Here is an 18605-nt window from a genome sequence, read left to right on the forward strand (position 1 = left end):
AATGCAATTTGCACCAAAAAATGTGTTTGACAACACACACACATTTGAAATATGTGCAAAGACCAAAGAAAAAAGAAACAAGTATAAATCTCTGAAGTGCACACAAACACACTTTAATCAATGAGTAAAAAAAGCTCACAAAAATACATACATTTGAAAAATGTGCACAAACACACTTTAATCCACTTTAATTAATTGCGTACAACTTATGCATACATTTGGGGAAATGTGCATGAAAATATGCACAAATTTTGTGTGAAGAACAGAAAGCTCACAATCTGATGTGCACACAAGGTGGAAAGAGCTTCGAGGTGGAAATCGGCGAACCTCAAAGAGCTCATGAGCTCAATCCTTCAGCTTTGACTGGCCTGCTTGAGCTAACATTGATATACCAAGATCTTAAAATATCTTGTCAGCGTTTATACTGAGTTTGACAGCCAAACTGATTTGAGACCAAACCATTTATTATTTTATAATAGTTATTTTTTCCACACAGCTAGAAGTTTATACTTTATATTCATTCTGTGCAAAAAATCCAGTGTTACTGGGAAGGAAAAAATGACAGTCAATCAATATGTACCATTTCTGCAATGATATGGTTGGCTTCCTATTACAGTAAATAGTCATAGAATAGTAGGGTTGGACGGGGCCTATAAGAGCATCAGTATGTATCTTCATGCTGTTCTCAGTTGAATCCCCAATCATCTTGAACTCTTCCAAAACCCAACACCCCGTCTAAATGCAGCTCTCAAGGCATCCTGAACCTGTTTGTTCCTCAAGCAGTATATGAATGGAATCAGAACAGGAGCAACAACTGTATTAAGAACAGCCACTGCCTTACTGAAGTCTAATTCACTGGTGCCTTTTGGATTTATGTACATGAAAATGCAACTGCTGTAAATGATGGAAACTACAGTGATGTGGGAAGCACAGGTGGAGAAGGCCTTCTGCCTCCCTGTGGTGGATGGGATGTGCAAAATGGTGGAAATAATTTTGACGTAGGACACTATGTTTACGGCCAAGGTCCCAAGGAGAGAGAGCGTAGCAATGAGAAAATTGATGAGTTCCAGCAGACTTGTGTCAACACACGCAAGTTTGATCAGTGGTCCGTTGTCACAGAAAAAATGATTGATGGTGTTTGGGCCACAAAACGGTAGCTGGAAGAACACAACTGCTGGACCTGTAATTAGTAATAATCCCCCAATCCAAGAGCAAAGCACCAACAGGGAGCAGATTTGAACTTTCATTATGGTTGAGTAGTGCAGAGGGTTGCAGATGGCCACGTATCTGTCAACAGACATGACTGCCAGCAGAAGGAATTCTGTGGTCCCCAGGACAAAGTAGAGAAAGGACTGTGTGAAGCAACCAGGTAAAGTGATAGTCTTATGGCCAGTGGCCATGTTGGCCAGTGTTTTGGGGATGGTGGCACTGCTATACCCAATCGCTACGAATGCAACGTGTCGAAGGAAGAAATACATTGGAGTGTGGAGCTGCTGATTCACCAGTGTGATTATAATGATCAGTATGTTCCCTATGATTGTCAAAAAATACGTGCTGAACAGTAGGAGACAAAGTAAGATTTCAAGCTGACGGTTGTTGGTAAAGCCCAATAGTATGAAGTCCCTCACCACAGTGTTATTCCTCATTTTAGCACATTCCTACAAGTAAAGTGAAGAGAAATGAATAATTAGGGCTGCATTTTTATAAGTCTCTTCCAAAAAAAGGAAAAGTTGCCCAACTTTGAATCTATGCAGTTCAATGAAAAAGATCATTACTGATATAATTATGGACAGAACTGCTGGATCAGACCAGGCTGCATCGGGTCCAGCACTGTGCCTCCAACACAGGGCAGCCAAATGCCAGGTGATGGCCATCCTTTACAATATCCCCCATTCACAACTCCAGACATGCTTTCTCTGCCCAAATGGTTTATTAAATTTATCATGTAAATATTTGCAACCCCCCCTCCTGCATGATTATTATGCTGATTATTTGGCTTCCTTCAAAATTTTCCAGATACTTGGACACTTGTGGTGGTCCCCACAAATAAATGGCAGAGGATACTCTGAGACTATTTGGCAAAACTGTGCTCTTTTTTAGAAGGGGTGGGAAAAATAAAATTCTCAAATATTGTCTCACAAAAATCTCTTCTGAGAATTTTTGAATCAGCTCTAAATTTTATACTCAGTACAATTTCCAAACTCAACCTTGGGGGAGCTGGGGGTGGCGATGGCCGACAGGAAGCTCTGGCGTGGGCTGGTCCATGAAGTCACGAAGAGTTGGAAGCGGCTGACCGAATAAACAACAAACAATTTCCAAATTCAGATTTCATTTGTGTAATTCCAAAGCTTTTCAACACTCAAACTGGAGAGATCTTTAATAAATAAATAAATCTTAATTCTAAAGAAATTAAGGATATCAACATGCCAGAATAACACCATGGTGAGGGAGTTCATACTCTTGGGATTCACTCACAACTGTAGGCTTGAAATCTTGGAGAAACATAAATACACCTGAATTCCAGAGAAAGAATGATGCTAAGCATGAACCTCCTTCACATTCTAAACAACAATGTACTAAATTCAACACTTCTACAACTTTCCCCCCTAATTACAGCTAAATTACCTTCTCCTAAAAATCACAGTGAAGATTTTTTTGGTAAACAAACAAACAACCTCTGGCACTGTGAGACTGAAAAATGTTGGAAAAATGTTGGAAGCTCTTCTGTCTCCCATGTGTCTTTTAGTTTTGCTCTTACCAGGCTTCTGTGGAGAGGCTGCAATGTGCCATTCACAATTTTTTATGTATTTTAACAGTTTTTTTTTAAAAAATCCAGCCTCCTCACAACTGTGCATTAAAAAATTAATCTAATATAGAAGATAAGAATAAGAGCCATAATGAACATTAAAACAGAACGTATAGTTGCAACCATGATAAAGAACCAAGAGTTCTTCACCCAAAGCTGCGGGCATATACATGTTTTCACCTCGCAGCTATAGAAAGGAAGAGCTCAGCAAATAGTCCTTTGGAGTAAGGGTGCAATCTTATGCATGTTTAGACAGAAAAACGGTCCTACAACTCCCAGCATTCCCCAGCCAGCATGGCTGGCTTTTTCTCTATCTAAATATGCATTGGATTGCAGCTGAAGTATTCCACAGTCAGGGTGTTAACACAGAGAAAGCCCTGTTCGCTATTCAGGTCAATGTGGGGCCAATTTGAGGAGGGTCTCAGAACATGATTTGGTGGGAAAAGAATGTTATGGTCATAAAGCCCTCTGCCTCCAGGTCATTCGTGGTGTTACAGATCCAATGCAGCATTTGTGAATTGCACCCAGCAATAAATGGGGAAGCCAGTGCTGATATTTTGATGCCAGCAGAAGAGGTTTCTTACAGTGGACCCCTATGAGTACCCACACACATGATCTTCAAAGGCAGTCCCAAGAAGACACATTTGCAGTAGCTGACTGCTCGAAAGGATATTGTCCTTCACATATCATTCCCAAATAATGTAAAACAATATAAAGTGTAAGACTCAATGTCACCTGTATTCAGGACCAAAACATGAGATCTCAGCAAAATACTCACCACTTACAACCCATACAGACAAGAGGGCATTCCCACTGCTCTCCCACACCACTGCACCTATGGTCTTTTTTCTGCCAATGAAATCCCAGCTCCTAGAAGCTCCAGGCCAGTGTGAACATCCTTATCACATTAGCTTTGCTGAGGCTGACCATCTCCAGCTGCCCAAGGAAGCAGAAGGATTGTAAAAGTTACATTCATTTGAACTTGTTCTGCATCCTCAATGCCTTTGAGACATTTCTTGGCTTTCTTGGCCCAGGAACAGGTGATTTCAGCAATTTTATTATGTGTATTTCTCCCCCCCTTTGCCCTTGGAGGGAACGTTCAACATAGAAGCAACTTCTCACAGATCATGGTGCAGGTTTGTATCCCCAGGCATATAGTGCAAAGGGTATTAGCTCTTTGCTTGTTAGGATACCCAAGGGACATTCGATTGGCTTCCATGAGCAGCAGAAAACCAACTGAGCATCACATGAAATTGGCTCGTGCTACAACAAATGGTCCCTTAAGTATACTAGGATGCCAGTCTGCTTTCTGTGTGGCTACTGTTCTGGTATCCAAGGGAGCACCAAACTAGGGATGAATATATCTGTCAAATTTGGTTTGGCTCAGTTTATCATTTTGTCCAAAATTAAGTTCATATAATCCCGTTTCCAAATCAGTTTGCATGTTTTAAAGAAGACTGGATGAAGTATATACATTTACATCATATGAATGTTTGCAAGCGATTTTCCTAAATGAAATGCATTTTTGTATGTATTTTTCTCTAATATGTAGTTTTGTGTGTGTGCAATCCTGTAATATACACAGTTTGGTACACATTTTGGGGGGAGAGATGGGAGAACTGCATTGCAAAGTTTGGAAATGAGCAAATTTCAAAACAACTCATTTTCAGTTCATGTATTGGTTTGGGAAATATGAAGTAAGTTAAGTTTGTGTTAAAATGGAAACAGAACGAATTTCTCCCCCATCCCTACCCAAAAACATTTGGTTCCCCAGAATGTTCCCCCCCCATGATATTTGGGATAATCCTCCAATGTGTGACAATATTCAAGATATTCATTGACACAGCTGCCACCCACTATTGCCGGAACCGTGTCCCCCTTTGCTACCACATCTCCATCCCTCACCACCACTCATAGGGATGGCAGAGAATTTCACCACGAATCTCGGGGAGGCCAAATGCCAGCGCATTCGGCCCGCCGAAATCGGTAGCGAAACGGTCTGCCCCCCCGCCCCCCACCCGGGACAGGACTTACCTTGGGCGAATCCTCCTGGTGGCGGCGGCTCCGGTGGCGGTTCGGCGGTGGCGGTGCGGTGGCGGCGGTGCGGTGGCGGCCGGTCTTCCAACCGGCTGCCACCACCGCCATTTCCAGTAAAAAAAACACACACCAAAAAAAGTTATAGGCTACGTAAAGATTTACACAGTCTATCACGGCTAGATTTTTTAAAAATACCGTGATAGGCTACGTAAATGTTTACGTAGGCTATCACGGCTGATTTAAAAGAAAACACACACACGCATGTACGCAAATGGCGGCGCCCTTGGGCGCCGCCATTTGCGTTCCTTATTTTGACACGTCTTAGTCTATGTAAACATTTACGTAGACTAAGACGGCGAAAATAAGGGGAACGCAAATAGCGTAGACACTACGCTATTTGCGTTCCCCTTATTTTCGCCGTCTTAGTCTACGTAAATGTTTACGTAGACTAAGATGTGCCAAATAAGGAATGCAAATGGCGGCGCCCATGGGCACCGCCATTTGCGTACACGTGTTTTTTTTCTTTTAAATCAGCCATGATAGGCTACGTAAACATTTAGGTAGCCTATCACGGCTGACTGCAGGGACGCAAATGGCGGCGGCTATGGCCGCCACCATTTGCGGACCCGGCCGGCCAGGATTTTGGGGGGGGAGGGATGGAGTGCCTCCCCCCGGCCAGTATTTCGGGGGGAGGGACGGAGTGCCTCCCCCCCACCGCGAATCAATTTCGTTAAGAGGTAAGTGACTTTCGTACATCCCTAATTCCTCCCTCCCTCCTCCATTATTATTGCCATTGGGGCTCCCACCCACTCTGCAGATGGTCTCAGAATGAGCTGTCGGCAGCTGAGTTCTCTCAGCCAGGAAAGAGCCAGTGCTTCTCTTGAGCCAGACCCAAATGCCTGCCTCTGAGGGGTCCTTCCTTAGAGCCAGGCATTGTGGGAGGACTGTCCTTGGAGATGGCCTGTAGCAGTTAGGAGTGATGTGTGACAACAGCAACAAAATGAGGGAGGGGTGGGTGGGCAGGCAGGTGATCTGTGGCCTGTGGCAGCAGATCCCAGTGGTGGTGGTGGGGAGAGCATGTAATTCACTCTTTCTTAGGGCTGTGCACCACTTCAGCCCAAAGCCTGAATAACGAGGCAAAGGCAGGCTGAATTGCAATCCACAGCAGATCAGAATAGCAATGAGGCACCCCAAAGAGAAGCAGCTCATTGACGAGGCGCCTCGTCCTCCTCGGAGATTCATGCCTCTTCTTATGCCTTCTGAGCTGCCCAGGCAGGCTGTCTCCAAAATGTATCAACTTATGAAAGATCATGTGGGTAGGGGGAGGAGGAGGGAGGGGTGAAGGAGAGAGGAAGCAGAGGTGCAAAATGCATCAATCTGAGAGAGATCCAGCCATAGGGAGGGGCAGAAGATGAGGGGGGGAGGGGAGAGGAGGCAGAGGAAGGGGAGGGGGAGGGGGAGGGAGGGAGCTTTGCTGTGAGTCAGCTTTTGTTAGCTCATTGTGAGAGAGGTGGTGTTGCTGGAAAGGAGAGGGCTGTCTGAATGTTATCTGGCTAGAGCAGTGATAATACAGCAGCCTCCCGCTGCCCCGACAAGCTGCCATTGTGTCCAATGATGGTAGTGGCAATGGCAGCAGCAGGATGGGTTGGGAGCCGAGAGGGAAGCTCCATGGCATTTATCTTTTGGCTCCAGTTCTATCCTGCCTCTGCTGCAGCCACTGAGAGCAACTGGGCCAGTGTCTGGCAGGCATGGCAGAGGAAGTCTTAACCTTTCCCACTCTGCTTTGACAGAATTAAGATGAGAAGAAAGTGCGTGCTTTGATGTTAATCTCTCCCCACCCCACCACACCCTTCTGTAATACGTTTACCATTCATTCTTCCTCTTTGTTCATTTAAAAACCTAGAATATTTCACTACAGTTGCTTATCTTTCCCCAAATCCCCACTGTTTCAATTCTTTCTCAACCATTAGTTTGCCCTTACTTTGATTCTCTCGCTGTGTGTGTGTCTGTGTGTCTGTGTGTCTGTCTATCTGCCTATCTGCCTTTCTCTCTCTCTCTCTCTCTCTCTCTCTCCTTCCTTGTTTTTGGCTCCCCTCCACCTCCCTGCGTTCCTTCCCTTCCCATTTTTCATCTCTTTCCCCTAAATAATAATAATAATAATAATAATAATAATAATAATAATAATTTCCCTTTCTCTTCTGTTAAGTTTCTAGTTAGTTCCCCCCCTTACTTGTAGTGTAGTGTTTGCTTTTCTTTTGCTCATGTGTGTGTGTGTGTGTGTGTGTGTGTGTGCTTTTGCTGTGTGGACAAGCAAACAGTGTGTGTCAAAGGAGTACACACAGTCCACGTTTCCAAAAACAGTGGGCAAAGGACTACACACATTAACAGCTATTATTTAAATAATATGATGCTACACTGTATGTTGCAAAGCAAGCCAGCTAGGGATGTCAGAGAATTTCTCCATGAATCTCAGGGAGGCCGAATGCCAGCGCATTCGGCCCCCCAAAATTGGTGGAGAAACGGTCTGCCCCCCTGCCCCCCCCAGGACGGGACTTACCTTGTGTGAATGTCCCTGGCCGCAGCAGCAGCGGCTCTGGCGGCGGTTCGGTGGTGGCAGCAGGCTGGTCTTCCGACTGGCTGCCGCCGCCGCCGCCATTTCCAAGTTAAAAACAAAAACAAAAACGTGATAGGCTACGTAAAGATTTACGTAGCCTATCATGGCTAGATTTTTAAAAAACACCGTGATAGGCTACGTAAATATTTACATAGCCTATCACGGCTGAGTGAAAAACAACAACAATCGCGCGTACGCAAATGGCGGTGCCCATGGGCGCCGCCATTTGCATTCCTTATTTTGGCATGTGCAGTCTACGTAAACATTTACATAGACTACGGTGAAAATAAGGGGAACGCTATTTGTATTCCCCTTATTTTCGCCATAGTCTATGTAAATGTTTACGTAGACTACACATGCCAAAATAAGGAACGCAAATGGCGGCACCCATGGGCGCTGCCATTTGCGTACGCGCGGTTTTTTTTTTTTCACTCAGCCGTGATAGGCTACGTAAACATTTACGTAGCCTATCACGGCTGACTGCAGGGACGCGAACGGCGGCAGCTACGGCCGCCGCCATTTGCGTCCCGGCAGGACAGGAGGATTCGCAGCCGGAGGGACGGGGCGCTTCCCCCCCAGCCAGAATTTCGGGGGGAGGGACGGAGCGCCTCCCCCCCCCCCACAAATCAAGCTTCGGGATCAGGTAAGGGACTTTTGTATATCCCTAAGCCAGCCCTATATGAGGCATCTTCGGGGTCTTGGCAGGGGCGGAGAAGGGCAAGGTGCTGCTGTGCCCTCCTGGTGGGGTGCTGTGTTGCTTCCTGCCTCTGCCAGTCCAGCCAACAGCTGTCATTGCTCTTTGTTCAAGCCAAGGTGCCCACCTGGTGGGGTGCTGTCTTGGTTTACTTCCTGCCTACCAGCCAGTGTTTTCTCAGGCAGTTCACCGAAAGAGACCCTGAGGTTACTGGCTGTGAATAGGGATGTAGCACTAGGGGAAAGAGGTTATTTGCACTTCAAAGAAACCTACAGCAGAATTTAAGGAATGTGACCTCCTCCCTGCTTCAACACCTAACCATTATCCCTTTATGAACTTTGGTTTGAGTTTCTGAGAACAGCACATTTTACCTGTGCTTAGCACAAAGATTCCTGTGCTTAGCACAAAGAAAACATAGGGATGTACGAAAGTGACTTACCTTTTCACGGATTCTGTTCATGGTGGTGGGGAGGCATTCTGTCCCTCAACTCGGAATCCTCGACAGGGGGGGAGGCGATCTGGTTCTCCCCCCCGGAATCCTCAACGGCCGGCTGTGTTCTGCAGCGGCTCCGCGGAGCAGCCGGCCAGGCCCAGGTCAGGGCCGTCCGCAGCCGGATTTCTGGCCACGGAGGGCTCTGGGTAAAAAACAAACAAACATGCGTACGCAAATGGTGGCTACGGCTGCTGCCATTTGCGTTCCTTATTTTTCGCCGTCTTAGTCTACGTCAATATTTACGTAGATTAAGAAGAAAAGAAAGGGGAACGCAAATAGCGTAGTGGGCGTTATTTACATTCCCCTTTCTTTTCTTTGTCTTAGTCTACGTAAATATTGATGTAGACTAAGATGGTGAAAAATAAGGAACGCTAATGGCGGCGGCCGTAGCCACTGCCATTTGCGTACACGTGTTTTTTTAAAAAACCCTGACGTGATAGGCTACGTAAGTCTTTACATAGCCTATCACGTCTATGGGGGGAAAAAAAGAAAAAAACACAGACTGCAAATGGCGGTGGCAGCAGCCAGTCGGAAGACCAGCCGCCACCGCCGCCGAAGCTGTCGCTGGAGCCGCCACCGTCTGGAACATCCGCCCCAGGTAAGTCTCATCCTGGAGGGGATCCACGGGGGGCAGGGGGGTGGCAGGCCATTCCACAATGGATTTCGGGGGGCCGAATGCACTGCCACTAGGCCTCACCGAGATCCGTCGTGGAATTCTCTGATATCCCTAGCCAAACTACCTGAGATTTGGCAGGTGGGATGCCCTCCCAGAGGGCTAGGTGCTGCCCAACTTTCATGCACTTCTGTGGAGAGAGTAAAAAGTTGTAGCTCTTTGCTTTGAGAGATTTCCTTGAAAAAATCAAATTTCACTTGCACCTAGCACAAAAATCACTGGGCCAAATTGCCTGAAATTTGACAATTGGACACCGTTCCATGGAATCGGAGAGCTTCCCAAATATCTTGTATGCATCATGAAAACTGAAAAGGCTATGGCCATTTGTGTTTTCCCATGCAAGTCAATGGGAACTGGCGGATGGGGTCTGAATTGGCCGAAGTGAACGAGAACCACTTCAGAAGGTCCAAAGCAGCATCTAAAGTGAAGCAAGGGGTCTGTGCACAGCCCTACTCCTTCTCTAGCATTACCACCTGGGGTGGTGGATCCATCCCACCTCATGAGAGGGCCAGCCATGTTCATTCATATTTTTGCAAGGCATCCAGTGATTTGGTTTGAATTTTTTATATTTCTGAGAACTAAGTCCTCCCTTTTTGGCCTTATTTTTCTTACTGTAGGCCAAACAGCACATGAAGATATAGGGTGGGGTTATATCTAACAACCCTGAGTTGGAGCCAGTTTTAGGCATGTGCAGTTGGACTGGTGGAAGTGGACTTCCCTGCCACCTCTTCCCTACAGCAGCTCCTCCCACCCCCAAATGATACACAGAGGGTCAGAGGATCCTCCTAATTCCAGTGAGCTGTGGTGGCAGGTGGAAGTGGGAATATTTGAAAATTGAGCAGAGGCACCTTCTGTGAGCAGACCCATTCCATCAATGCAAGGTAGATCCTGGAGACAACCCCTTATAATGAAAATCCTTGCTGATGCTAATGCGTCCTCCTACAGAAAGTAAAAGAAGGAACTAGAGGATTGGCTAACCGTGATTTGATCCTAACCAATAGAGATGACTTAGTGAGGAAAGTAGCAGTTACAGGAACTCTGGACGAAAGCGACTACGTTATACTTGAGTTCAAGGTTCTAAAGGAAGCAAAAGCCAAGTGTAGCCAAACCCATACCCTGGATTTTAGGAAAGCTGATTTTAATGAAGTCAGAACAATGATAAGTAAGGTCCCATGGCAAGCGATTCTAACAAGAAAAAGAGTCCAAGATGGGTGAAAGTTTTTAAAAAAGGAAATTCTCAAGGCACAATTATGAACAATTCCAACAAGAAGAAAAGGTGGAAGACAATAGAAGAAGCCAATGTGGCTTCACAAAAAGCTTAGAGATGACCTGAAAACCAAAAAGGACACATATAGGAAGTGGAAAGAAGGCCAAGTAACAAAGGAAGAGTACAGGCAGGTAGCGCAGAATTGCACGGATGGCGTCAGGAAGGCTAAAGCTGAGAATGAGCTGAGGTTAGTGAGTCTAAAAGCAACAAAAAGGCTTTCTTCAGCTACGTGCATAGTAAAAGGCAGAGGAAAGAAATGGTGGTTCAGCTATTAAATAAGGATGGCAAAACGATAACAGATGACAAAGAAAAGGCAGAGGTGCTCAATTCCTACTTTGGCTCAGTCTTCTCCCAAAACAGGGTCTATGACCCCTCTAGCAAAAGGCGAAGTACAGGCTGAAGGGGCAGGATTGCAGCTTGAGATGGATAGGCATATGGTCAAGGAACACCTAATTCCTTTGAATGAGTTCAAATCTCCAGGGCCAGATGAACTGCATCCTAGAGTAATAAAGGAACTGGCAGAAGAACTCTCAGAACCGCTGTCTATTCTCTTTGAGAAATCATGGAGGACGGGTGAAGTGCCAGATGACTGGAGGAGAGCTAATGTTGTCCCTATCTTCAAAAAGGGTAAAAAGGAGGAACCTGGGAACTCCAGACCAGTCAGTCTGACATCAGTCCCTGGGAAAATTCTGGAGCAGATGATAAAGCAATCCATCTGGAAGCACCTTGAAAACAATGCAGTGATTACTCGAAGCCAACATGGCTTTGTCAAGGACAAATCCTTCCAGAAGAATCTGATCTCATTTTTTTGATCAAGTAACCTCCCTTGTGGACTGTGGGAATGCTGTGGACATAATATACCTCAACTTCAGCAAAGCTTTCGAGAGTGCCCCATGATATCCTGATGAGCAAACATTTGGCGTTCAGCCCCCTGAACTCCATGGTGGAATGGCCTGCCACCCCCCGCCCCCCGCGGATCCCCCCCGGGGACGAGACTTACATGGGGCAGATCTTCCGGGCTCTGGTGGCTCTGGCGGCGGCTTCAGTGGTCTTCCTGCTGCCACCACCATTTCCGGTGTTAAAAAAAAAAAAAAAGACGTGATAGGCTACATAAAGATTTACGTAGCCTATCATTGCTAGGTTAAAAAACAACATCAAAAATGACATGATAGGCTACATAAATCTTTATGTAGCCTATCACGTCTGACTTTAAAACAAACAAACAAATGCGTGTATGCAAATGGCGGCTGCTAAAATAAGGGGGAACGCAAATAGCGCTATTTGCGTTCCCCTTAGTTTCGTCGTCTTAGTCTACGTAAATATTTACGTAGACTAAGATGGGCCAAAATAAGGAATAAGACTAAGTAAATATTTATGTAGACTAAGACTGGCCAAAATAAGGCCAAAATAAGGAACCGCTGCCATTTGTGTATGCCGCCGTAGCCGCCGCCATTTGCGTACGCGCATTTTTTTTTTTTAAAGTCAGACGTGATAGGCTACATAAAGATTTATGTAGCCTATCACGGCTGACTACAGGGATGCAAACAGCGGCGGCTACAGCAGCCGCCATTTGTGTCCCTGCTAGCCAGTGGCCAGATGTCCGGCTGCTGGCGGAACTGGCCGGTGGCTTCGCCGAATCCCTGCAGAGTGGAGCCGACCGGTGAGGATTCCAGGGGGGAGGCGCTCTGCGCTTCCCCCCCAGCAAGGATTCCGGAAGGAGGGACAGAGCACCTCCCCTCACCCAGCGGAACCTGGCAGAGCCAGGTAAGGCCAATTTCGTACATCCCTAGATCAAAGTGGGCTAGATGAAACAACGATCCAGTGGATCCACAGTTAGGCATGTCAGAAAATTCCACCATGGATCTCAGTGAGGCCGAATGCCAGTGCATTCGGCCCCCCGAAATCCATTGTGGAACAGCCTGCCACCCCCTGCCCCCCCATGGACCCCCCCCGGGACGAGACTTACCTGGGGTGGATGTTCCGGATGGCGGTGGCTCCAGCGGCAGCTTCGGCGGTGGCTGGTCTTCCAAACGGCTGCCGCCACTGCCGCCATTTGCAGTCTGGTTTTTTTTCCCATTCGTGATAGTCTATGTAAAGACTTACGTAGCCTATCACGTCTGTCTTAAAAAAAAAAAAAACGTACGCAAATGGCGGCTATGGCTGCCGCCATTTGTGTTCCTTATGTTTGGCTGTCTTAGTCTACGTAAATATTTACGTAGACTAAGATGGCGAAAATAAGAGGAACGCAAATAGCGTAGTGGACTTTTTATATATACGCTATTTTATAAATAGCGTAGTGGACTTTTTAAATAGCGTAGCACATTTTTTTTTAAAGACAGACATGATAGGCTACCTAAGTCTTTACGTAGCCTATCACAGCTGACTACAGGGATGCAAATGGCAGCGGCTACGGCCACCGCCATTTGTGTCCCTGCGAGCCAGTGGCCAGATGTCTGGCTGCTGGTGGAGCTGGCTGGTGGCTCCGCAGAATTCCTGCAGAGCGGAGCCGGCCAGCCAGGATTCCGGGGGGAGGAACGGAGTGCCTCCCCCCCAGCGGAACCTGGCAGAGCCAGGTAAGGGGAGTTTCGTACATCCCTATCCACAGTTGGCTACAGAATCAGACTCAAAGAGTGCCTATCAATGGGATCTTCTCAAACTGGGGAGAGGTAACGAGTGGGGTACCGCAGGACTCAGTCCTGGGCCCAGAGCTCTTCAACATTTTTTCTGAATGACCTGGAGGAGGAGGTGCAGGGAATGCTGATCAAATCTGCAGATGACACAAAATTGGGCAGGGTAGGTAATAGTTTGGAAGACAGAAACAAAATTCAAAGTGATCTTGATAGGCTGGAGCACTGGGCAGAAAAAAACAGAATGACATTTCATAGGGACAAATGCCAAGTTCTGCACCTAGAAGAAAGAAACCAAATGCACGGTTACAAGATGGGGGATACGTGGCTCAACAACACTACAAGCGAGAAGGATCTTGGCATTGTTGTAGATCACAAGCTGAATATGAGCCAACAATGTGATGTGACTGCAAAAAAGGCAAATGCTATTTTGGGCTGCATTAATAACAGCATAGCTTCCAAATCCCGGGAAGAACTAGTTCCCCTCTACTCAGCACTGGTTAGGCCTCATCTGGACTACTGTTCCCAATTCTGGGCACCACACTTTAAGAAGGATGCAGACAAGCTGGAGAGGGTTCAGAGGAGGGCAAGAAGGATGACCAGGGGACTGGAAACAAAGCCCTATGAAGAGAGACTGAAAGAACTGGGCATATTTAGCCTTGAGAAGAGAAGACTGAGGGGAGATACGATAGCGCTCTTCAAGTACTTGAAAGGTTGTCACAGAGAGGAAGGCCAGGATCTCTTTTCGATCATCCCAGAATGCAGGACACGGAATCATGGGCTCAAGTGACAGGAAGCCAGATTCCAGCTGAACATCAGGAGAAACTTCCTGACTGTTAGAGCAATACGACAATGGAACCAATTGCCTAGGGAGGTGGTGGGCTCTTCCACACTGGAGGCATTCAAGATGAGGCTGGGCAGCCATCTGTCAGGGATGCTCTGACTTGGATTCCTGCTTTGAGCAGGGGGTTGGGCTTGATGGTCTTGTAGGCCCCTTCCAACCCTACTATTCTATGATTCTATGAGTAATAGCAGCTAGTGACAATGGTGGTGAGAAGGTTGATTCATTGAGGGAAGGGGTCCATGATGGCCAAGGGTCCTCAAAAACTTGACATTGGCACTGCACACTTTGCAGCCTTCTACATTTTCCCCTTTTAAAATAAGTGATAACAGTGGAATTGTCCTTGCCTTTCCCTCCCCACAGGCACCAGAACTGAAATCCCTTGGATCTGGATCTGAAACGTGAACCTCCCTCCAATTTCCTCTCTAATGGGTTATACAGATGCAATTTTTTTAGTGTCTCACAGACTACAAAAGAAAAGCCTTCAAGGAGATCAAAGGGAAGCTACGAAAGTTGGCCACCATTTGGGAAAAGGCGGCAAACTATCCTAACTTAAGGGGTGGGAGGGGAAGACCTCCCCCCTCTGCCGTGACACCTCTAGATGCAGCTGTTGATGCTGAGCCAATTGGGCAGACTGCCTAAATTCAGGCCCTGCCAACTCCCTCTTCTCTCTGCATCTGCGCCTTGCGTCTAAGAGTTCAGGTTCTCCTCCCCCCGCCTCCCCCTGTTTGCTATCTATCACAGGGTTGTGTGAAGGGGGGGCACCTCCATCCATCTGTGCCTCTGAAGCCTGGGAAAGTTCCTCCCCCACGTGTTGCAGCTCTTCCTCAGTATCTGAACTGCTCTGCCACTCTACGTTCTCAGAGGCAACCCTGACATTGTTATCCAAATCGTGTTCATTTGACTCTCTTGGAAACTACGCCATTCATTATTGTGTCTCTTCTTGATCAGAGGCTAACAGCATTCTATTTCCACATTCACCACATGCGCACATGTTAGTTTGTGATGAATCCATTGTTGTTCTTCTTTTCTTTTTTTCCTGGTGGGAAGGCTATGTTGAGCAGCATGAGGCCAGTTTCACCTGGCTCTTGACTCTCATGAATTAAGGATGGACATGACAGGTCTTAATGAATAAAAAAGTGGTAATGATGAGTAGTGTGCTCAGGGTGGTGCAAGAAATAGAGATGTATGAGACATTTATTTCAGTTTGTTTGTTTGTTTATTTATTCTTGGTCAGGATTTACCCAGTTCCTACGTTCAAGACCGAACATGGACTCGTGTGCAATCTGCAGTTGAAGTCCATACATTTCCAGACTTACAATGGGATTTACATACCCCCAAAATGTGTTCGACAGCATGTCTAAATTTGAAAAATGTGCATGAAACAAATGTGTACTTCCGAAAGAGCCACACAGATATGCTTTCAGCAATGGGAAAGGAATGCACACATTTCAAAGATGCACACAACTGATATACACATACACGAACATACAGCGTGCATGTATTTTGATGCAAAAATGCACACCAAAGCTCACAAGCTGATATGGACTTGAGTCAGAACAAGGTTTGAAATGGAATTCGGAGAACCGTGGGGAGCTCGGGTTTTGCTGATTCACAGCATCCCTAGCAGTGTGAGATTGGAGATACCAGTGGGGATGCAATCTGAGGGCATTCCTCCAGGGGTCAGGGCTTGGAGCCAAAGCACCACCCCTGGAGGAAACTTGGGAGACTCCATGGGTGAGACTGGGGGGCCTTGTGGGCTGGAGGGCCTTCACCCAGGGATATATCCTGGTGGAGCATAGGCAGGTCCCAGAAATGTTATGAATGACACTAGCATCTCAACCGCTACACATTTGTGAGTCACAGAAACTGCTACTGCACAAATCATTTATTTATTGTATATATGTAAGATATTTCCATACCTCCCTACTGAAACTAAACAAGGTGGTGTACAAAAAATAGAGGAGTAATCAAATAAAACTATTGTAAAATGGTAAAAAAGCAATGATGAAAAACACAACAATTAAAATGGAACTGGTGTTTCAATAAGACAAGTACAGGCATCCTTAATGCCTTCTAGAGGTTTCTTGGCTTTTTTGGCTCAGAAAGTAGTGATCTCAGCACTTCTGTGGTAGACCACAAAGGGATCTCTTCTTTCCCTTTGCACCTGGAGGGACCAAAGAAGAAATTTTTCATAGATAATGGTAAAGGTTCATATCCTTAAGCATTTAGTGCAAACAGCATTAGCTCTTTGCTTGTTAGGATACACAAGGGACGATCTAGATGTTTCTTGGCTTCCATGAGGGGCAGAAAACAAACTGAACATCATGTGAAATAGGCTCATGCTACAACAAATTATCCCCTGAGTGCCTTAGGTTGTCTGTCCACTTTCTGTGTTGCTACTGTTCTGGTATCCAAAGAAACACAAAACTAGGCATAAACGAATCTGTCAATTTTCAGTCGGCTCAGTTTCTCATTTCTCCAAAGTTAAGTCCAAGTCCTCCCATTTCCAGATGAGATTGCATTTTTTTAAAGAAGACTGTGCAAAAATGTATATTTCTTTACCTCCCAGTATATGAACGTTTGCAAGCAATTTCCCTTAAAAAAATCCATTTCGAATAGGGATGGGGGAGAATTTCTCCCTGAAACTTTGGGGGGCCGAGTGCCAACGTATTTGGCCCCCCGAAGTAGTTTCGGGGAGAAATTCTCCGCCCCCTGCCCCCCCGGGATGGGACTTACCTTTCCCAAATGTCCCTCCCGGCGGCGGCTCCCGGTGGCGGTTCGGCAGGTCTTCGTCAGGGGCAGGGGCGGCATTCCAAGAAAAGTAAAAAAAAAAACACGCCCCCGTGATAGGCTACGTGACGATTAACGTAGCCTATCACGGCTAGATTTGCAAAGTCAACCGTGATAGGCCACGTTAATCGTCACGTAGCCTATCACGGGTGTCTTTAAAAAAAAAAAAAAAAAGCGCGTACGGTTAATGGCGGCCCCCATAGGCAGCCGCCATTCGCGTTCCTTATTTGGTCGCTGTAGTCTACGTAAAGATTACGTAGACTACGGCGAAAATAAGGGCAACGCACTTTTTTTTTTTAAGTCACCCGTGATAGGCTACGTGATGATTAACGTAGCCTATCATGGCTGACTTTGCAGATCTAGCCGTGATAGGCTACGTAAATCGTCACGTAGCCTATCACGGGGGCGTTTCTTTTTTAACTTTTTATTTCGCGGCCGGGCGAGGCGAGGCGCCTCCTCCCCGGCCTGAATTTTGGCCAGGCGAGGCGGGAAGCCTCCCCCCCAGCCTGAATTTTGGCCGGGCGAGGAGGGAAGCCTCCCCCCCCGGCCTGAACTTTGGGGGGAGCAGCGAAGCACCTCCCCCCAACCGCGAAGCAAGCTGCGAGACCAGGTAAGTGACTTTCGTGCACTCCTAATTTCGAACATAATCTTTACGAATATACGGATTTGTATGCATGCAGTCCTTCAATACACACAGTTTTGTTTAGGGCTGTGCACTGCTTCGGCCCGAGGCCCGAACCCTGAGTCGAGGCAGGCTATTTTGGGCCACTTCATGCCCCTTCCGAGGTGAAACAGAGGGGGCACGAAGCGACCCGGAGTGGGTTGGGGGCTCAGTGCACTTTGGACCCCGGCACAGCCCCCCCAGTGCCTCCAGCTCCTTACCTGAGCCGCCTTCTCCTTGCTGCCACTGCCCCCACCACTGCTACCCTCACTGTGCCGCCCCGCCACCCCCTGAGGCCTGGATGCGCGGTGACTCTTCCGGTAGGGCGTCGCCATTTTTAAAATGGCGACGCTCTGCAAGAAGAGTTGCCGTATGTCCAGGTCCCAGGAGGCAGCAGAGGCGGAGGCAGGAAAGACAGCGGAGAAGACAGCAGCAGTGGTAGGGATGTACGAAAGTCACTTACCTTTTCGACGGGGTGATTTGCAGTAGGGGGGAGGCACTCTGCACCTCCCCCCGAAATCCTAATCTGGCTGGCTCTGCTCCGTGGAGATTCTGTGGAGCCACCAGCTGGGGCCTCCCGCAGCTGGACATCTGGCTACTGGGCAGCCTTCCAGAAAAAAACAAACCGTGTACGCAAATGGTGGCAGCTATGGCGGCCGCCATTTGTGTTCCCTTTTTTCTGCTGTTTTAGCCTACGTAAATATGTACATAAGCTATTACGGTGGGGAAAAAAAGGAACGGAAATAGCGCCCACTACGCTATTTGCATTCCCCTTTTTTTTGCCGTAATAGCTTACGTAAATATTTACGTAGGCTAAAACAGCGGAAAAAAGGGAATGTAAATGGCGGCCACAGTAACTGCAGCCATTTGCGTACACTGTTTTTTTTTTGCTTGCCGTGATAGGCTACGTAAGTATTTACGTAGCCTATCATGGCAAAGGCAGCTACGCAAATGGCATGGTGGCCGTCATTTGAGTCCACAGCAGCCAGCCAAGAGACCAGCTGCTGCTGCTGCTGCCACTGCCGGAGCCACCACCGGAGCCGCCGCTGCCGGAACATCTGCCCCAGGTAAGCTTCGTCCCAGGGGGAATTCCACAGGG

The 18605-nt window shown here is 47.1% G+C and overlaps 1 protein-coding gene across 1 annotated transcript; it reads right to left on the reverse strand.

The window, feature by feature from the left end:
• Window positions 1-701: 701 nt before the first annotated feature.
• LOC146342791 (olfactory receptor 6E1-like) lies at window positions 702-1646 on the reverse strand. The gene has a single exon (XM_084807989.1). It carries the CDS (start codon window positions 1644-1646, stop codon window positions 702-704), a length of 945 nt encoding a protein of 314 aa, XP_084664115.1.
• Window positions 1647-18605: the final 16959 nt, after the last annotated feature.

This window comes from Heloderma suspectum, chromosome 6, assembly GCF_057233095.1.
Source record: "Heloderma suspectum isolate Gila_16-S chromosome 6, 16-S_ref, whole genome shotgun sequence".
Classification (NCBI taxonomy): Eukaryota; Metazoa; Chordata; class Lepidosauria; order Squamata; family Helodermatidae; genus Heloderma; species Heloderma suspectum.